Genomic DNA, 22,928 nt, shown 5'->3' on the forward strand with positions numbered 1-22,928 from the left:
AAAACTGGCTCGCAAAATTCCTGAACACATAGCAATCCGGGCCCCTGAGCCAATGTGAGCTGGCTCCATCACCCACTGGATGGCTGTGAGCATCTGTCGCTACCACTCTGGGAGGCTCTGGTGTGTCTGTGCCTACGGTCCACTCCAGGACTGATGTCAGCAGATCTTGCACCGTTCTAGATTTTTTTTTTTTTTTTGCTCATGTTGTTTTGAAACGAGGCATGTTGAGAAATATACTACTTTTTCCAAACCTAGAGTGAACCATCTTGTACAATGACTATGAGATGGACCCACTGAAATGCAGGTGTCCAACTTCATATGAAGTGAAAGTTTAGTTCAGAACCATTCTGAAAAGCTTATTTGGTATACAAATGAGCTGGATTAGCAAAATGTCACTTTTTTTCCAGCCTTTTGCTCATCCTCCCAAGGGGGAAAGAGAAATTGAAAATGCCAAGTATGTTTCTGTATTATCGCTTTTTCTGCCCCCAGAACACCGGAGCCGGAGCGATCGCCGGGAGCATAGAGCTGCTGCACCCCTTTCTGTAGTAGCTCCTCCACTGCCCGCCTACCCCCCAGCTCACAGCCAGAGAAGACGCGAACTTAAGGACCGGCACTTCTTAACGGTGAGCTTGATGGCCAGGCGGCAGCCCTGTACCTGCTCAGCGGGAAGTATGAGTGGGTCTTGGACGTCAGTTTCACTCCTCCTACTGAAGGAGACTGGGCTGCCTGAAAGAGCTAATCATGGGCATTTGAAAACAGAATTTTTCCCCTTTCATTCCTGAAAGGAATGCCTCTTTTCTGGGGAACAGGGTGGGGATACAGATTTTTTTAAATTGGCTGCACAATGCAGTAAAGCAATAATAGTTAAGGACTCTAAAATCAGGGAAATTAGGAATATTGGATTAGCAGATACACACCACTATATATAAAAAAGATAAACAACAGGATTTATTGCATAGCACAGGGAATTCTTTTCAATATTTTGTAATAACCTATAATGGAAAAGAATCTGAAGAAAAAAAAATCAAACTGAATCACTGTGCTGTATACCTGAAACTAACATAATATTGTAAATCAACTATCCTTCAATAAAAAATAAAATAAATAAAATAAAATCAGGGGAAAACTTGCTTCAAATCATAATTCTTCTGCATACAAGCTGAAAGATTTAGGGCAGGTTACTTACCTTTCTTGCCCTCAGTTCCCTCATCTGTAATATGGGGATATTAATAGTAACTAGCTTATAGGGCTTGAGGGTTAAATGAAATAAGGCATGGAAAGAACTTAGCACAATGCCTGACATAGACCTCAGTAAATGTTAACTGCTGCAACCACTATTATTACTAGTCAGGCGATAGTGTGGCTGACTAGGTAGGGTGAACTGAGAAAGAACTTATATGATGTGAAAAATTACCATTTGAAGATGAACATAATTTCATGCTTCCCCCATTCTATAAGGGAGGGTGCTCTTCTGAGTAACCAGTTACCAGAGTGATGTCATCACCACTGGTGATGTCAGCCTTGCCTGGGTGGGTGTGGCTGTAACTCAGCTCAAGCCCCCAATTATGGATCAGAGATGATGAAGCTGAGACCAGCTCAGAATACCTGGAAACACCATTACCCCAGGTGTGCCTTCTGAGGGCTCACTGGGGACAGATGAGCACTTTGTGCCTCTGAGTAGGGCACCACTGAGGTGAGAGACTATGGTTTCTGTGACCAAATCAGCCCACACAGCCTGCCTGAATGGGTAGACCCCTGGTCCCTTGTCATGACAGTTTGAGGCCCTAAGTCTAAAGAAGTTACAATAGTGTAAGTAGAAGTTGAGGGTTTTATTTGAAATTAAGGTTGTATATGTATGATTATAAACCCTGTACCCCTATGGCTTTACAATATGCAAATTAGATGCAAAATATTTGGGTCACATGATGCCAGACACCAAGCCGAGAACAGATTTCATCTAAATGACTCTCATGATATATCCAGATAAAACAGTGATATTGAACAGTACACAGACATTTTTCCTGCTCGTGGCTGGACAGTAGGCTTCATGTCCCTCAGGCTCATCAAGTGTCTACTAAGTGCCATGTCAAACTCACCATACTGCTGCAATGCAGCCCAGGGATAAGAAAGGAAGGTAGAGTCTCTTATGGCTTTCTAGGTCTTTAGATAGAGCAGTTACAACATGCTAGTGATTTGTCATAAAAGCCCTGCTCGACAAAAGTTCCTATTAAGCTCAAATCTGCTTGCTGAAGCATTTGCTTTTAATGAGGCATTTTCTGCATAAAAATGCTAAAAATATTTTTCCCATTCATTATAATATGTTTTGTGGCTCATTAAGTTGGCTTTCTTGGTGGGGGGTGGTGGGAGAGAAGAATGTCAAGCATTTACAGAAATGACATAAAAATATTACCCTTTGTCTTAATCTGCGTAATTTTTAATAATGTCTAAATACCAAAATAAGACTATAGGAAAAAGCTTAAAATAATGAATAGCAATGAGTGTGCTTCATTTTCCCAACAAACATTAATAAGAGGTCATACTTATGTAAACCAGAAAATTTACCCATCTCAATAATAGTTAGTATTTCTAAGTAATTTGGGGAAATTTTAACTGTTTCATTTGTTTGATTGAGTTTCAGTCACCAAGGTCATTGGAAGATTTCCATTCAAGTTGAATCCCTCAGACCTGGAGCTGACTCAGACTAGAACACAGTTCTATACATTAAGCTTACAGAGGCTGTATACTGCTGCAAGAGAAAAGGCTGTAGGTATAGGGATAGGAAATTTGTAGCCAAATTGCTAGACAGACGTTTTCGTAAACAGCAACTCTTCTTTCCTTTACGAGACTTCAGTTAAACCATTTTTTCCCCTTTAAAAAAGCATTCATAATGAGGTTCTGATATACACTGGTCCACAATTCTATAAACTGTTATACTGTACTTTGGTCATTAAAAGACATGATCTGTGAAGCCGAACTGCCTGGAATTGAAGACCAGGCTCTACCATTTACGAGCTATGTGACCCTGGACAAGTTAACCATTTCAGTGTCTTAGGGATAATGAGAGATAGTACCTTATAAGTTTAAAACAAGGATTGAATGTGTTAATACATGTAAACAGTACCTGACACATAAAAGGCACTGAATATGTATTAGACATCATCATCATCATTATGATTAAGCAATCCAAGTCCCTGAGGTATCAGTGATATAGTGATAAGACCATGGGTCTAACTAGGTTTAAATCCCAGCTCTGTAAGCTGAAAATTCAAGGCGTATCTCCTAATGAAGGCCCATATGGAAGTCCTCCCTCATCAAGGGTGGCAAAGGAGGTGATTGCAGGCCCAGACGGTTTCACAGAGGAATTCTACTAAACTTTCAAAGTCCAGATAATCTCAATGCTCTATAAGTTGTTTCAGCACATTGAAAATGAAGAACTTCCCCATTTCTTTTATGAACCTTTTCTGAAGGTTTGATACCTAAACCTGATAAAGACGGGAGGGAGGGAAGGAGGGAAGGAGGGAAGGAGGGAAGGAAGGAAGGAAGGAAGGAAGGAAGGAAGGGAGGGAGGGAGGGAGGGAGGACAGACCAATATCAACTCATGATTATTGATGCAAAAATGTTAAATTAAATGTGAGCAAACAGAATACAATACCATACTGAGAAATTAATATACCATGACTAAATGGGATTTATTCCAGGAATGGAAGGTTGGTTCAATATTAGGAAATCTATTAGTATCATATACTATATTAATAGATCTAAGGGGGGAAAATCCATATGATTACTTCCATAGATACTGGAAAGGCCTTAAATAAAATTCAAGACCTATTCTTTATAAAAAGACTTGAGAAAATAGGAATTCAATGGTACTCCATTAACAGGATAAAATATATATGCCTTAGTTCTAAAGCCAGTATCTAACTTAATGGGGAAACATTAGAGGCATTTCCATTAAAATCAGAAACAAGGCAAGGATACTCACTATCTGCTACTAATTAGCATTATATTAGAGGGATTATATTAGAGGGATTAATCAATGCAGTTGGACAAAATAAATCAATTGCAGGCATAAGAATTGGTAAAGAAGAAGTAAACCTGTATCTAGTTGCAAATGATGTGATACTATACCAGGAAAATTCTAGAGAATCAATTATAAAACTAATTTAAACAATAAAAGAATTCAATAAGTAGCAGATAAAAACACAAAAATCAATATCCTTCACTTACACAAAGGATAGACAATTAGAAGACCTAGTGTTACAGAAAACTCCATTTACAGCAATAACAAAGAAGATTAAATACTTAGGAATTAATTCATCACAAATGTGCAAAACCTGTATTAGGAAATCTGAAAGCATTCCTAAAAGACACAAAATTAGACTTTCTCAAGTGGAAGGACACCCCTTGTTCTTGGATAGAATGATTCAGCACTATAAACAAGTCAGTTCTAAATTAATTTATAAAGTTTAACACAATCCCAATAAAAATTACCAATAAGCTTTTTTAAAAATGGAGTTTGACCCATTGATACTAAAGTTCTTATGGAGAAATAAACATACAAGAATAGCCAAAGGGAATTTGGGCCAAGATGGCAGAGTAGAAAGACCCTGAGCTCACCTCCTCTCACAAGCACACCAAAACCACAACTATCTGCAGAACAACCATCTATGAAAAAGACCAAAACCTACCCGTAAAGATCTTTAACAACTAAGACATAAAGAAGGAACCACAACAAGATGGGGAGGAGGGGCAGACTTCTGATATAATCAAGTCCCATACCTCCAGATGAGTGACCCACAAACTGGAGAATAATTATATTGCAGGGGTTCTCCCACAGGAGAGTTCTGAGCCCCATATCAGGCTCCCCAGCCCAGGGGTCCTGCAATGCTCTGGGAAGATGAGCCGCCAAAGCACTTGGCTTTGAAGGCCAATGGGGTTTAATTTCAGGAGTCCCAAAGGGCTGCAGAAAATAGAGACTTCACTTTATTTATTTGATTGCACCAGGTCTTAGTTGCGGCACACAGGCTCCGTAGTTGTGGCATGAGAACTCTTAGTTGCAGCATGCATGTGGGATCTAGTTCCCTGACCAGGGATCGAACCCAGGCCACCTGAATTGGCAGCATGGAGTTGTATCCACTGCGCCACCAGGGAAGTCCCGACACCACTTTTAAAGGGCGCACACAAAACCTCATGTGCACCAGGACCCAGGGCAAAAGCAGTAACTTCATAGGAGCCAGGGCCAGAACTACCTGCTGGTCTTGAAGAGTCTCGCAAAGAGGTGGGGGGCAGCTGTGGCTCACCCTGGGGACATAGACACTGGCAGCAGCCATATTTGGGAGCTTGTTCTACCCCATGGAAGCCAGTGCTGGTGGGTGCCATTAGCTCATTAGCACCAAGACCTGGCCCCACACCCAACTGCCTGTAGGTACCAGTGCTGGGACAGCTCAAGCCAAACAACTAACTGGGTGGGGACACAGCCCCACCCATCAGCAGATAGGCTGCCTAAAGACTTCCTGAGCTCACAGCCACCTCTAGACATGGCCCTGCCCACCAGAGGGCCAAGACCCAGCTCCGCCCACCAGCTGGCAGGCACTGGCCTTCCCCTCCAGGAAGCCTGCACTAGCCACTAGACCAGCCTCACCCACCAGGGGGCAGATACCAGATGCCAGAAAACCACAATCCCACAGCCTGCAGACCCAGCCAGCCAAAAGCAGGCCAGACCCAACCCTGGGACAAGCTGGGCCCCAGCCCTGCCCACTAGCAGGCCAACACAAGTTTTGGGACACCCCAAACCTCATACCCAACTGTGCCAGGAACTGGCCCCCGCTACCCATCAGTGATCTGACAGCACTCTGGGATCCCTGGACCCTGCAGCCAGTCTCCAGGACCAGGCTCTGCCTGCCAGTAGTCCAGCACTAACCCCAGGACCTGGCTTCACCCACCACTGGCGGGGGGTGGGGGGGAATAGCCCCTAAGTCTTCTGGACCCTGATTCTGCCCACCAGTGAGCCAGCACTAGCCCCAGGGCCCCCTGGGGTTCTGCAGTCAGCCACCTCATGACCAGGCCCACCAACCAGCAGCATCCACACAACACAGGGCCTGGCAACCAATGACACTAGAGGCCGACTAAGCCTACCAGACCACCCAGACAGTTAGCCCACCACAACAGAAGGACCCACGCAGCCCTCTTAGGGGGAATCCCTAGAGAATATAGCTTGGGTGACGAGAGGGGAGTGTGCTGCAGGGATGCACAGGACTTGTCCTACAGAAGGCCACTTCTCCAAGGTTGAGAAACATAACTAACCTACGACATACATAAAAATACCAACAGCAACTTAAACAAAATGAGGTGGCAGAGGAACATGTTCCAGATGAAGGAACAAGAAAAAAACCCAGAAGAACTAAGTGAAGTGAAGATAGGCATTCTACCTGAGAAAGAATTCAGAGTAATGATTGTAAAGATGATTAAAGAACTCAGGATAAGAACGGATGCATAAAACAAGTTAGAAGTTTTCAACAAAGAGTTAGAAAATATAAAGAACAACAAAACAGAGATGAAGAATAACTGAAATGAAAAATACACTAGAAGGAATCAATAGTAGACGAAATGATGTTGAGGAACAGATCACTGAGCTGGAAGACAGAGTAGTGGAAGTCACTGCCACTGAACAGAAAAAAGGAAAAAGAATAAAAAGAAATGAGGACAGTTTTAGAGACCTCTGGGACAACATCAAGCATACTAAAATTCACATTAAATTCCAGCAGGAGAAGAGAGAGGAAAAGAGCCTGAGAACATATTTGAAAACCTAATAGCTGAAAAATTCCCTAGCCTGGGAAAGGAAACAGTCACCTAAGTCTAGGAAGCGCAGAGTCCCATACAGTAGAACCCAAAGGGGAACACACCAAGATACATTGTAATTAAAATGACAAAAATTAAAGATAAAGAGAAAATATTAAAAGCAGCAAGGGAAAAGAAACAAGTAACATACAAGGGAACTCCCAAAAGGCTATCAGCTGATTTTTCAGCAGAAACTCTGCAGGCCAGGAGGGAATGGCACAATATATTCAAAGTGATGAAACAGAAAAATCTACAACCAAGAATACTCTACCCAGCAAGGCTCTCCTTCAGATTTGATGGAGATCAAATGCTTTACAGACAAGCTAAAAGAGTTCAGCACCACCAAACCAGCTTTACAACAAATGTTAAAGGAACTTCTCTAGGCGAAAAAAGAAAAGGCCACAATTAGAAACAAGAAAATTACACAGACCAATCACAAGCACTGAAATTGAAACTGTGATTAAAAATCTTCCAACAAACAAAAGCCCAGGACCAGATGGCTTCACAGGCGAATTCTATCAAACATTTAGAGAAGAGCTAACACCTATCCTTCTCAAACTCTTCCAAAATATAGCAAAGGGAGGAACACTCCCAAACTCATTCTGTGAGGCCACCATCACCCTGATACCAAAACCAGACAAAGATGTCACAAAGAAAGAAAACTACAGGCCAATATTACTGATGAACATAGATGCAAAAATCCTCAACAAAATACTAGCAAATAGAATCCAACAGCACATTAAAAGGATCATACACCATAATCAAGTGGGGTTTATTCCAGGAATGCAAGGATTCTTCAGTATACGCAAATCAATCAACGTGATACACCATATTATCAAACTGAAGGACAAAAACCATATGATCATCTCAACAGATGCAGAGAAAGCTTTTGACAAAATTCAACACCCATTTATGATAAAAACCCTGCAGAGAGTAGGCACAGAGGGAACTTTCCTCAACATAATAAAGGCCATATATGACAAACCCACAACCAACATCTTCCTCAATGGTGAAAAACTGAAACCATTTCCACTAAGATCAGAACAAGACAAGGTTGCCCACTCTCACCACTCATATTCAACATAGTTTTGGAAGTTTTAGCCACAACAATCAGAGAAGAAAAAGAAATAAAAGGAATCCAAATCAGAAAGGAAGAAGTAAAGCTGTCACTGTTTGCAGATGACATGATACTATACATAGAGAATCCTAAAGATGCTACCAGAAAACTACTAGAGCTAATCAATGAATTTGGTAAAGTTGTAGGATACAAAATTAATGCACAGAAATCTCTGGCATTCCTATACACTAATGATGAAAAATCTGAAAGTGAAATCAAGAAAACACTCCCATTTACCACTGCAACAAAAAGAATAAAATATCTAGGAATAAACCTACCTAAGGAGAAAAAAGACCTGTATGCAGAAAATTATAAGACGCTGATGAAAGAAATTAAAGATGATACAAATAGATGGAGAGATATACCACACTCTTGGATTGGAAGAATCAACACTGTGAAATCTACAGATTCAATGCAATCCCTATCAAACTACCGCTGGCACTGTTCACAGAACTAGAACAAAAAATTTCACAATTTGTATGGAAACACAAAAGACCCCGAATAGCCAAAGCAATCTTGAGAACGAAAAATGGAGCTGGAGGAATCAGGCTCCCTGACTTCAGACTACACTTACAAAGCTACAGTAATCAAGACAGTATGGTACTGGCACAAAAACAGAAATATAGATCAGGGCTTCCCTGGTGGCGCAGTGGTTGAGAGTCCACCTGCCAATGCAGGGGACATGGGTTCGTGCCCCGGTCCAGGAGGATCCCACATGCCGTGGAGTGGCTAGGCCCATGAGCCATGGCCGCTGAGCCTGTGCGTCCAGAGCCTTGCTCTGCAACGGGAGAGGCCACAACAGTGAGAGGCCCGCATACGCCAAAAAAAAAAAAAAAGAAAAAAAAAGAAATATAGATCAATGGAACAGGATAGAAAGCCCAGAGATAAACCCACACACATATGGTCACCTTATCTTTGATAAAGGAGGCAAGAATATACCGTGGAGAAAAGACAGACTTTTCAATAAGTGGTGCTGGGAAAACTGGACAGGGACATGTAAAAGTATGAGATTAGAACACTCCCTAACACTATACACAAAAATAAACTCAAAATGGATTAAAGACCTAAATGTAAGGCCAGAAACTATCAAACTCTTAGAGGAAAACATAGGCAGAACACTCTATGACATAGATCACAGCAAGGTCCTTTTTGACCCACCTCCTAGAGAAATGGAAATAAAAACAAAAATAAACAATGGGACCTAATGAAACCTAAAAGCTTTTGCACAGCAAAGGAAACCATAAACAAGACCAAAAGACAACCCTCAGAATGGAGAAAATATTTGCAAATGAAGCAACTGACAAAGGATTAATCTCCAAAATTTACAAGCAGCTCATGCAGCTCAATAACAGAAAAAACAAACAACCCAATCCAAAAATGGGCAGAAGACCTAAACAGACATTTCTCCAAAGAATATATACAGATTGCCAACAAACACATGAAAGAATGATCAACATCACTAATCATTAGAGAAATGAGAGAAATGCAAATCAAAACTACAATGAGATATCATCTCACACTGGTCAGAATGGCCATCATAAAAAAATCTAGAAACAGTAAATGCTGGAGAGGGTGTGGAGAAAAGGGAACCCTCTTGCACTGTTGGTGGGAATGTAAATTGATACAGCCACTATGGAGAACAGTATGGAGGTTCCTTAAAAAACTACAAATAGAACTACCATACGACCCAGCAATCCCACTACTGGGCATATACCCTGAGAAAACCATAATTCAAAAAGAGTCACGTACCAAAATGTTCATTGCAGCTCTATTTACAATGCCAGGACATGGAAGCAACCTAAGTGTCCATCGACAGATGAATGGATCAAGAAGATGTGGCACATATATACAATGGAATATTACTCAGCCATAAAAAGAAACGAAATTGAGTTATTTGTAGTGAGGTGGATGGACCTAGAGTCTGTCATACCGAATGAATTAAGTCAGAAAGAGAAAAACAAATACCATATGCTAACACATATATATGGAATCTAAGAAGAAAAAAAAAAGGTCATGAAGAACCTAGGGGTAAGACAGGAATGGAGACGCAGACCTACTAAAGAATGGACTTGAGGATGTGGGGAGGGGGAAGGGTAGGCTGTGACAAAGTGAGAGAGTGGCATGGACATATATACACTACCAATCGTAAAATAGGTAGCTAGTGGGAAGCAGCCACATAGCACAGGGAGATCAGCTCGGTGCTTTGTGACCACCTAGAGGGGTGGGATAGGGAGGGTGGGAGGGACAGAGACACAAGAGGGAAGAGATATGGGAACATATGTATATGTATAACTATTCACTTTGTTATAAAGCAGAAACTAACACACCATTGTAAAGCAATTATACTCCAATAAAGATGTTAAAAAATAATTTAAAAAAACATATACCACAGAAAAAAAAGGACTAATATCCCTAATAGATAAATACTTCTTAGAATTCAGGGACAAAGAAAGGAGCAAAAACCTGCTAGAAAAATGGGGCGGGGGAGCCTTGAACAGACAATCCAGAAAAAACATTAATATGTTTCTTAAACTTAGGGAAAATTGTTCAAACTCACTCGTAATTAGAGAAATGCAAACAATACAGATACCATTTATCACCTATTAGATTAGGAAAAATTAAAGAATATGACAACATTCTATTGGTGAAACTGCGGGAAAAACAGGTACTCACATACAATGCTGGTGGAAACGCAAACTTTTTGCACAACCTATCTGGAAGGGAATTTGGCAGTACCTAACAAAACTACATATGCACTCACTTTTTGCCCTAGCAATCCCACCAAACCTTCACCTCCAATAATACAAAAAGGTTATTCATTGCAGTACTGTTTACGAGATACTGGAAACAACCAAGGTGCCTATACACAGATGGAAGTATTTATCCATTAGTGATATTAACCCTTTTTTCTGTGGTTATGTACATGCAGTGATGGAATAAACTATAGGACATCCACATAATGTAGTACTATGCAGCTGTTAAAAAAAATGAGGAAGATTTTTATGAGCTAATAAGGATTGATTTCCAGGGCATACTCTTAAGTGACAAAGGTAAAGCCCAAAAGAGTGTCCACAGTATGCTACCCTTCATGTTACAAAGAAGGGTATATATGAAAATATGCAGGTATCCACTTATTTGTGTAAAAGAAATAGTCAATTCTGCTATAGCACAACATAGCCATCCTTATAAGTCTCCACATTATGCAGAACTGCACAATAAAAACCAAAGGGTTTATAGAGAAAACAGAGCACAACACTCAAAAAGCTTCTGTGACACACACACACACACAAAGATAGGAACCTAATAAATAAACAGTAGCACAATTTTACACATGTGAAATGGTTAAGAAATACATAATACATGTGTCACTTTCCCTAAAAAAGGCCCTGAAGTTTGCTTGTGGAGTGGGCGTCAGAAGGCGGGGTGGATGCAGGGGTACCTGAAATCAGAAGGCAGGCTGTAATAGCAGATGTGGACAGGCGTGGCTGCTAAGACATGGGGTGAATCGAGGGGGCACAGAGGTGTTTGAGGTGTGTGTATTTTGTGTGTTTTTATACAGCTCAGGTCAGCTGGGTGCAGTTTCTGCATTCACCTAGAGTTTCTCATACGTGAAATTGTGCCTTAACAGACGCAAAATTCACATTAAACTCAACTTGTGCTCTAAGATATCAGTCACGTTGGAACAAATTCACTTTTTCAAAACAAGAGTTACAGCAGAACTGACTGTATAGGAGAGATAAACCAGAAGCTAATGAGATTGGTTTACCAACAGGGCATAGGTGGGAATGGGGTAGAAAGACTGGGGGATGGGAAGCGGGTAGCAGGGCCAAGGCAGCGTGATGCTTCTCTGAGTGTATTTTTGGGAGCTCTAGCCCTTAGAACCTAAGGTAATGTTTCACATACCCCCCCCCCGTAAATGAATAATTAACATCAGCCAGAATGTAAGGAGAATCCAAAGTGGAAAACACGCAGTAACAAATAAACCTAACTATATTACAAGTGAATATCCTAACCACACTGAAGGAGATGGGGAAGAAAATAGCTAACCTAAGTAACTTTGGAAAGAAGTATTTTTATTTTGTTGTTTTGTTTTAACCACAAATATTTATTGATGGATTGATGAATATAATTTTAAATAGAGCAATAAGACACAGCCATGGATTAAAACAGTGTGCTATACTGCCAAAAGAGGGCAAAGGCATAAACTTGGGAACTTTAAATATTCAAGTCAAAGAGCCTCTGAGGTACTGAATAGAAAATTATCAGACAGTCTTCCCTTTTACACAATTCCTGTGTTACATCACTTGATCCCAAAGTCAGAATGGTACGTCATACAGAATTCCTCATTCATTTATACTTGAGCCATCTCGCCTGGCCACTCCTCTGTCCCCCATTGTTTTCCCTTCCCTTTGCAGTGGTGTTCTTTGGCCATTCCCTTCCTAAAGAATTGCTTCTTCCTAAGCAAGAAAGCAAGCAAGCACGTAGTGAGTCAGAGAATATCCACCACAGGCAGATACATGCATGAATGGACTTAGGTGTTAGGATGGCAACAGCCTAATTCAGTGAGGTCTAAACTAAACTGACTTTGGCAAAGAAGCTGCCCTGGCTCCTGGCTCGCTGAAAGGTCTACAATTCTACCTCAGGTTGTGCCACCATTGCCAGACCCCGTGTTTCTAAGCGATTAGCAGTCGAGGTAGGAAGCCAATGTAACCAGGCAGCTAATGTGACAATACAGTCAATGCTTTGGACCTCTACTGGGAGCTGACTATGGCTTCTGACATAATCATTTGCCAAGTGCAAAAACCTTCAGGATACTAAGGACGATCTTGAAATCTCTTGGACAGGATGAGTTAGGCATCTCCATAACTCTAATCTTTCTACTTGGAAACGTGAACTGAAAAACATCCCAGGGCATGCAACACTGAGGTATAAGCCATGCTACAGAGGTGGTAACACAGGAAGCTTTTAGGGTGCCCAGCCTCCTTGTTCAAAGAGCCATGAGAGGGCTTCCCTGGTGGCGCAGTGGTTGAGATTCCGCCTGCCGATGCAGGGGATGAGGGTTCGTGCCCCGGTCCGGGAGGATCCCACGTGCCGCGGGGCGGCTGGGCCCGTAAGCCATGGCCGCTGAGCCTGCGCGTCCGGAGCCTGTGCTCCGCAACGGGTGAGGCCACAACAGTGAGAGGCCCGCGTACAGAAAAAAAAAAAAAAAAAAGGTGAAAAAGAGCCATGAGAAAGTCCCCAGGCAGATTGTCAGGGCGGCTCTTCTGGTGGCGAGAGTGCCCCAAAGCTGACCAGACCGGCAGGCATATGGCTATTTACTGAAGAACCAACCCTGTACTAACAAGAGTAGCCACAGAGCAGCCACCCTACATGTGCAGAATCAGAGGCCAGAGGTCGAGTGACCTGGGCAAGCCACCTAGAAGAGATGGCTCGACACATTTTAAGAAGAACATTTCCATCCAGCAGCCCTTTGATGACAGAGCAGAGTACAAGGGACCAACAGATGGTCACATTCTTCTGAAGAGAGATGCTCCTGGGGAGAGAACATCCCAGAGGCTCATTTGTGAGCAAAGGTAAATAAAAACTGCCAGACCACAGAACCATCTTGTCAAGTTAGACATATATTTAAGAGGGTGCCTGGTAGAAGAGAGGGGATTTTGAGGTATAACAAAGAGCACACAGACTGAAAGATCTAGTGAATGGGGGGTCGGGTGACAGAGAAACAGGAAGCAAAGGACAACTGGGAAAGGCTGAAGGAGCATGCTGAGGCCCAGCGGGAGGGAAAGCAGCATGGCTACAGTCGGCATCCGTGAAAGAGCTTGTTTGGCTGCTTCTTGGCTTGAGTCCCTCTCTCACTTCCTCAGCCTGGATGGATGTGTGGCATTCAGCAGCATAACTGGGGGAATGGTATTTATACACGGGGAACTGGTGAATGCGTAGTGAAGAGAAATAGACTGGGTGTGCCATTCTGTAACGCTCCGTGTACTGGGAAAAGCCAGTATCCATCTTGATCTCCTCAAGCTCTTCCCTCCACAGTAACGTGGAAGTCTGAGATCCCATCCCCATGCGGGAGCTTCCCGGGGAGCAGCTGTGGCTAAAGCAACCATGTAGATGAAAGACAAAAGGAATTGTACACAAATATTGTACTTTAGTTAGTAAATTTGTTCTTTACAAGAGAATGAGTTAGAAATTCCGAAACTACTTTTTGTGTATACTAGGATTGCACAAATAACTAAACATGTTATGGATACTGACAGTTTGTCACCACTGGAGAAAGGAGTTACAAACAAGGAAAGAAGGACGTCAAGGATGAATCCTGTGGTGTTGGATTAGAATCTAAAGTATCAGTATAAATTCATACGTATACTCTCACACACACACATACACGGATATGCAGGTGGGTAGGCACAAAATAAATATGTGCACATGTGCATGTATGAGTATACAAACATATTTCCTAGATCTGTCACCTGAGTGCCTTAGAAGCAATGACACTCTGGTAACATTGAGCACATCTAGTACCCAGATCTTGTTTCTAAATACCACTCTCTGACAAGAGAAACCAGGACTCCTTTCCAGGGCTGGCCAGGGAAAATAGACGATAAGCCTGGAATATCTTGAGAGGCCAGAAAGCAAGAAAGTACTAAAATAAATAATAATAGTGTCATGTCAAAAAGGCACAGGAGAGTTCCGGGTAAGATGGCGGAAGAGTAAGACGCGGAGATCACCTTCCTCCCCACGGATACACCAGAAATACAGCTACACGTGGAACAACTCCTACAGAACACCTACTGAACGCTGGCAGAAGACCCCAGACCTCCCAAAAGGCAAGAAACTCCCCACATACCTGGGTAGGGCAAGGCGGAGAGATTCCCGCACGGGGGGTCGGTGCCGAGCGGCGCTCACCAGCCCGGGGGGCTTGTCTGCTCGCCCGCCGGGGCGCGCAGTGCTGGAGGCTGGGGCTCGGGCTTCGGTCGGAGCGCGGGGAGAGGACTGGGGCTGGTGGCGGGAACTCAGCCTGAAGGGGGCTGATGTGCCACAGCTAGCCGGGAGGGAGTCCGGGGGAGCTCTGGAGCTGCCGAAGAGGCAAGAGACTTTTTCTTCCCTCTTGGTTTCCTGGTGCGCGAGGGGAGGGGATTAAGAGCGCTGCTTGGGGGGGCTCCACGGACGGGCGCGGGTCGCGGCTGAGGGCGCGGGGCCCAGTGGCGGGCGTGGGACGCTGGGGCTGCTGCTGCCGCCGCCAGGGGGCCTGTGTGCGAGCGCAGGTCACTGCCCACGCCGCCCTTCCGGGAGCCTGTGCAGCCCGCCACTGCCGGAGTCCCGGGATCCAGGGGCGGCTTCCCTGGGAGAGCGCACGGCGCGCCTCGGGCTGGTGCAGCGTCACGCCGACCTCTGCCGCTGCGGGCTCGCCCCGCACTCCGTGCCCCTCCCTCCCTCCTGGCCTGGGTGGGCCAGAGTCCCCGAAGAGGCTGCTCCTTTGGCCCTGTCCTATCTGAGCGAAGAACAGGCGCCCTCTGGCGGCCTGCGCGCGGAGGCGGGGCCGAGTCCAGGGCTGGGACCTGGGAGCTGTGGGAGCGAAGAGGAGAGGGGGAGACCTCTCCCAGCAGCCTCAGAAGCAGCGGATTAAAGCTCCACAATCAACTTGATGTACCCTGCATCTGTGGAATACATGAATAGACAACACATCATCCCAAATTGAGGAGCCCGGAGTCAGTGCTGTGCCTCTGAGGTGGGAGAGCCAACTTCAGGACACTGGTCCACAAGAGACCTCCCAGCTCCACATAATATCAAACGGCGAAAATCTTCCAGAGATCTCCATCTCAACACCAGCACCCAGCTTCACTCAACGACCAGCAGGCTACAGTGCTGGACACCCTAAGCCAAACAACTAGCAAGACAGGAACACAACGCCACCCATTAGCAGAGAGGTGGCCTAAAATCATAAAAAGTCCACAGACACCCCAAAACACACCACCAGACGTGGACCTGCCCACCAGAAAGACAAGATCCAGCCTCATCCACCAGAACACAGGCACTAGTCCCCTCCACCAGGAAGCCTACACAACCCACTAAACCAACCTTAGCCACTGGGGACAGACACCAAAAACAACAGGAACTACGAACCTGCAGCCTGCAAAAAGGAGACCCCAAACACAGTAACATAAGCAAAATGAGAAGACAGAAAAACACACAGCAGGAGAAGGAGCAAGATAAAAACCCACCAGACCTAACAAATGAAGAGGTAATAGGCACTCTACCTGAAAAAGAATTCAGAATAATGATGGTAAAGATGATCCAAGATTCTATTTCCCAGATCCAAAATCTTGGAAATAGAATAGACAAAATGCAAGAAACAGTTAACAAGGACCTAGAAGAACTAAAGATGAATCAAGCATCGATTAAAAACACAATACATGAAATAAAAAATACTCTAGATGGGATCAATAGCAGAATAACTGAGGCAGAAGAACGGATAAGTGAGGTGGAAGATAAAATAGTGGAAATAACTGCTGCAGAGCAAAATAAAGAAAAAAGAATGAAAAGAACAGAGGACAGTCTCAGAGACCTCTGGGACAACATTAAACGCACCAACATTCGAATTATAGGGGTTCCAGAAGAAGAAGAGAAAAAGAAAGGGACTGAGAAAATATTTGAAGAGATTATAGTTGAAAACTTCCCTAATATGGGAAAGGAAATAGTTAATCAAGTCCAGGAGGCACAGAGAGTCCCATACAGAATAAATCCAAGGAGAAATACGCCAAGACACATATTAATCAAACTGTCAAAAATTAAACACAAAGAAATCATATTAAAAGCAGCAAGGCAAAAACAACAAATAACACACAAGGGAATCCCCATCAGGATAACAGCTGATCTCTCAGCAGAAACTCTACAAGCCAGAAGGGAGTGGCAGGACATACTTAAAGTGATGAAGGAGAAAAACCTGCAACCAAGATTACTCTACCCAGCAAGGATCTCATTCAGATTTGATGGAGAAATTAAAACGTTTACAGACAAGCAAAAGCTGAGAGAGTTCAGCACCACCAAACCAGCTTTACAACAAATGCTAAAGGAACTTCTCTAGGCAAGAAACACAACAGAAGGAAAAGACCTACAATAATGAACCCAAAACAATTAAGAAAATGGGAATAGGAACATACATATCGATAATTACCTTAAATGTAAATGGACTAAATGCTCCCACCAAAAGACACAGAGTGGCTGAATGGATACAAAAACAAGACCCATCTATATGCTGTCTACAAGAGACCCACTTCAGACCTAGAGACACATACAGACTGAAAGTAAGGGGATGGAAAAAGATATTCCATGCAAATGGAAACCAAAAGAAAGCTGGAGTAGCAATTCTCATATCAGACAAAATAGACTTTAAAATAAGGACTACTAGAAGAGACAAAGAAGGACACTACATAATGATCAAGGGATCGATCCAAGAAGAAGATATAACAGTTGTAAATATTTATGCACCCAACATAGGAGCACCTCAATACATAAGGCAAATACTAACAGCCATAAAAGGAGAAATCGACAGTAACACACTCATAGTAGGGGACTTTAACACCCCACTTTCACCAATGGACAGATCATCCAAAATGAAAATAAATAAGGAAACACAAGCTTTAAATGATACATTAAACAAGATGGACTTAATTGATATTTATAGGACATTCCATCCAAAAACAACAGAATACACATTTTTCTCAAGTGCTCATGGAACATTCTCCAGGATAGATCATATCTTGGGTCACAAATCAAGCCTTGGTAAATTTAAGAAAATTGAAATTGTATCAAGTATCTTTTCCGACCACAATGCTATGAGACTAGATATCAATTACAGGAAAAGAGCTGTAAAAAATACAAACACATGGAGGCTAAACAATACACTACTTAATAACGAAGTGATCACTGAAGAAATCAAAGAGGAAATTAAAAAATACCTAGAAACAAATGACAATGGAGACACGACGACCCAAAACCTATGGGATGCAGCAAAAGCAGTGCTAAGAGGGAAGTTTATAGCAATACAATCCCACCTTAAGAAACAGGAAACATCTCGAATAAACAACCTAACCTTGCACCTAAAGCAATTAGAGAAAGAAGAACAAAAACATCCCGAAGTTAGCAGAAGGAAAGAAATCATAAAAATCAGATCAGAAATAAATGAAAAAGAAATGAAGGAAACGATAGCAAAGATCAATAAAACTAAAAGCTGGTTCTTTGAGAAGATAAACAAAATTGATAAACCATTAGCCAGACTCATCAAGAAAAAAAGGGAGAAGACTCAAATCAATAGAATTAGAAATGAAAAAGGAGAAGTAACAACTGACACTACAGAAATAAAAAAGATCATGAGAGATTACTATAAGCAACTCTATGCCAATAAAATGGACAACCTGGAAGAAATGGACAAATTCTTAGAAATGCACAACCTGCCGAGACTGAATCAGGAAGAAATAGAAAATATGAACAGACCAATCACAAGCACTGAAATTGAAACTGTGATAAAAAATCTTCCAACAAACAAAAGCCCAGGACCAGATGGCTTCACAGGTGAATTCTATCAAGCATTTAGAGAAGAGCTAACACCTGTCCTTCTGAAACTCTTCCAAAATATAGCAGAGGGAGGAACACTCCCAAACTCATTCTACGAGGCCACCATCACCTTGATACCAAAACCAGGCAAGGATGTCACAAAGAAAGAAAACTACAGGCCAATATCACTGATGAACATAGATGCAAAAATCCTCAACAAAATCCTAGCAAACAGAATCCAACAGCACATTAAAAGGATCATACACCATGATCAAGTGGGGTTTATTCCAGGAATGCAAGGATTCTTCAATATACGCAAATCAATCAACGTGATACACCATATTAACAAACTGAAGGAGAAAAACCACATGATCATCTCAATAGATGCAGAGAAAGCTTTCGACAAAATTCAACACCCATTTATGATAAAAACCCTGCAGAAAGTAGGCATAGAGGGAACTTTCCTCAACATAATAAAGGCCATATATGACAAACCCACAGCCAGCATCGTCCTCAATGGTGAAAAACTGAAACCATTTCCACTAAGATCAGGAACTAGACAAGGTTGCCCACTTTCACCACTCTTATTCAACCTAGTTTTGGAAGTTTTAGCCACAGCAATCAGAGAAGAAAAGGAAATAAAAGGAATCCAAATTGGAAAAGAAGAAGTAAAGCTGTCACTGTTTGCAGATGACATGATACTATACATAGAGAATCCTAAAGATGCTACCAGAAAACTACTAGAGTTAATCAATGAATTTGGTAAAGTTGCAGGATACAAAATTAATGCACAGAAATCTCTGGCATTCCTATATACTGATGATGAAAAATCTGAAAGAGAAATCAAGGAAACACTCCCATTTACCATTGCAACAAAAAGAATAAAATATCTAGGAATAAACCTACCTAAGGAGACAAAAGACCTGTATGCAGAAAATTATAAGACACTGATGAAAGAAATTAAAGATGATACAAATAGATGGAGAGATGTACCATGTTCTTGGATTGGAAGAATCAACATTGTGAAAATGACTCTACTACCCAAAGCAATCTACAGGTTCAATGCAATCCCTATCAAACTACCACTGGCATTTTTCACAGAACTAGAACAAAAAATTTCACAATTTGTATGGAAACACAAAAGACCCCGAATAGCCAAAGCAATCTTGAGAACGAAAAATGGAGCTGGAGGAATCAGGCTCCCTGACTTCAGACTATACTACAAAGCTACAGTAATCAAGACAGTATGGTACTGGCACAAAAACAGAAAGATAGATCAATGGAACAGGATAGAAAGCCCAGAGTTAAACCCACGGACATATGGTCACCTTATCTTTGATAAAGGAGGCAGGAATGTACAGTGGAGAAAGGACAGTCTCTTCAATAAGTGGTGCTGGGAAAACTGGATAGGGACATGTAAAACTATGAGATTAGATCATTCCCTAACACCATACACAAAAATAAGCTCAAAATGGATTAAAGACCTAAATGTAAGGCCAGACACTATCAAACTCTTAGAGGAAAACATAGGCAGAACACTCTATGACATAAATCACAGCAAGATCCTTTTTGACCCACCTCCTAGAGAAATGGAAATAAAGACAAAAATAAACACATGGGACCTAATGAAACTTAAAAGCTTTTGCACAGCAAAGGAAATCATAAACAAGACCAAAAGACAACCCTCAGAATGGGAGAAAATATTTGCCAATGAAGCAACTGACAAAGGATTAATCTCCAAAATTTATAAGCAGCTCATGCAGCTCAATAGCAAAAAAACAAACAACCCAATCCAAAAATGGGCAGAAGACCTAAATAGACATTTCTCCACAGAAGATATACAGACTGCCAACAAACACATGAAAGGATGCTCAACATCTTTACTCATTAGAGAAATGCAAATCAAAACTACAATGAGATATCATCTCACACCAGTCAGAATGGCCATCATCAAAAAATCTAGAAACAATAAATGCTGGAGAGGGTGTGGAAAAAAGGGAACACTCTTGCACTGCTGGTGGGAATGTGAATTGGTACAGCCACTATGGAGAACGGTATGGAGGTTCCTTAAAAAACTACAAATAGAACTACCATATGACCCAGCAATCCCACTACTGGGCATATACCCTGAGAAAACCATAATTCAAAAAGAGACATGTACCAAAATGTTCATAGCAGCCCTATTTACAATAGCCCGGAGATGGAAACAACCTAAGTGTCCATCATCGGATGAATGGATAAAGAAGATGTGGCACATATATACAATGGAATATTACTCAGCCATAAAAAGAAATGAAATTGAGCTATTTGTAATGAGGTGGATAGACCTAGAGTCTGTCATACAGAGTGAAGTAAGTCAGAAAGAGAAAGACAAATACTGTATGCTAACACATATATATGGAATTTAAGAAAAAAAAATGTCATGAAGAACATAGGGGTAAGACAGGAATAAAGACACAGACCTACTAGAGAATGGACTTGAGGATATGGGGAGGGGGAAGGGTAAGCTGTGACAAAGTGAAAGAGCGGCATGGACATATATACACTACCAAACGTGAGGTAAATAGCTAGTGGGAAGCAGCCGCATAGCACAGGGAGATCAGCTTGGTACTTTGTGACCGCCTGGAGGGGTGGGATAGGGAGGGTGGGAGGGAGACGCAAAAGGGAGGGGATATGGAAACATATGTATATGTATAACTGATTAAATTTGTTATAAAGCAAAAAAATAAAATAAAATTAAAAAAAAAAAAAAAAAAAAAAAAAAAAAAAAAAAGGCACAGGAGCCAACTTGAAGGTGCTCCCAATGGCCAAATCTGGGACAATACAATAATGATAGTAGTAGATGATAACACACAGTATAAAAGAACTATCTATGAGTCTGTACTGTCTATAAGTAATTGGGATAAGTAAATAAATACATGGGGGTGGGGTACCTCTTCCTTACAGAAGAATTCTAACTAATAAATGTAGAAATACTGATGGAAATTTTTAAAAATCACTGTTAGCCAGATATGACAGCAAAAGTTTTTACAGACAGTAATCATCACTGGATGCTAAAATAGTTGGGTGAAATTATGTTGAGAAACAGGATATTTGCATAGTTTCAAAATTTCGCCCCACAAGTTACTTGTTGATTACAAACAGAAAATAGTAACTTCAGCTGCAAAAGCCTGGCAGACACAATCTTAACCAAGTGATCAAAGTTAACATCCGCAGTAAAAGGGCAAGCCTATGCATGAGCCCCCTGACATGATGCACTGAGATAACACTTCTGTGGGATTCTTGCTAAAAATGAGTAACCTCAATCCAATCATAAGACAACATCAGACAACTCCAACTTGAAGGATATTCTAGAAAATAATTGGCTAGTACTCTTCAAAAGTATCAAGGTCATGTAAGGCAAAGATTGAGGGACTATCACAAACTGAAGGAGACTAAGGAGATTTGACAACTAAACGCAATGTGAGACCCTGGACTGGATGGATCCTGGACCAGAGAAAGGACATTAGTGGGAAAACCGACAAAATCCAAATAAGGTTAATAGATTAGTTAATAGTATTTATCAATGTTAATTTCCTGGTTTCAATAAATGTACCATGGTTAAGTAAGATGTTAACATAAGGAAAACCTAGATAAGGAGTATGTGGAAACTCTACTATTTTTTACAACTTCTCTGTTAAGTATAAAATTATTTCAAAATATAAAGTTAAAAATACATATAAACTCTCAGCCATGGATATTTCACAATTGGGACTTACACTCCAATGCCTATGATACATATATGGCTTCAGGAAAAGGTAGGTTCAACTAGGAAATGCTTAGTTCAGAATTTCTTTACTTTAAATAGCAAAATTTAGAAGACCACAGAAAATCTAATCTCAAATGATTAGAAGTTGCCATGGTATGTAACACTTTGGCCCTTAACGTACCATCATGGCATAGATTCCCATTTCAGAGTGTGGAGTCAGTTTATCATAGCAGTTCACCCTGATCCCCTGCTGAATGGAATGTCCAGCTCATCTGTTCTCATCAGTCAGGGCCCTTGGTCCAGGCCCAGATCTGCGAATACTTGGAATATTCACATGTTCTTCCCCGGCGTAAGCCTAAGGCAGGCATTCCCAAGAGATTCTAGCACTCTTTCCCACATAGTCCCCACCGCCCCTACTGATCAGAGTCAGCACTTGAGCTGAACCGTCATCTATTGCTGTGTTCGGCCTGCACTCAGGTCTATGGGGACTCTTGAGGTCTGAGTCCCTGCTTAGATTCTGCTGTCCAGATAGACAGGCATGGAAGTCACCCTTCCTCGAATATGGGAAGAGACTCCAGCAGTCTCACCAAGTGTCCTTCTCCAAGCTTCATCAGTGATCCAGGGTAGAATGTCTAATGGTCCCTGTGGACCATTAGACAAGATGCTTGACAT

General features: G+C 42.0%; 1 protein-coding gene and 1 long non-coding RNA gene across 4 annotated transcripts in view; one reads left to right on the forward strand and one right to left on the reverse strand.

Moving 5' to 3' along the window:
* Positions 1-22,928, forward strand: part of NHS (NHS actin remodeling regulator) — a 348,600-nt gene that overhangs the window by 300,044 nt on the left and 25,628 nt on the right. For all 3 annotated transcript variants that reach the window (XM_082608892.1, XM_082608893.1, XM_082608894.1), the window contains one exon: positions 490-623. In XM_082608892.1, coding sequence (XP_082465018.1) covers positions 490-623 — 134 coding nt within the window. The remainder of the gene's footprint in view (positions 1-489; positions 624-22,928) is intronic.
* Positions 1-22,928, reverse strand: part of LOC309796032 — a 95,657-nt gene that overhangs the window by 47,052 nt on the left and 25,677 nt on the right. The gene's annotated exons all lie outside the window — the stretch shown is intronic.

Source organism: Mesoplodon mirus, assembly GCF_964341445.2.
Source record: "Mesoplodon mirus genome assembly, chromosome: X".
NCBI classification, from domain to species: domain Eukaryota; kingdom Metazoa; phylum Chordata; class Mammalia; order Artiodactyla; family Ziphiidae; genus Mesoplodon; species Mesoplodon mirus.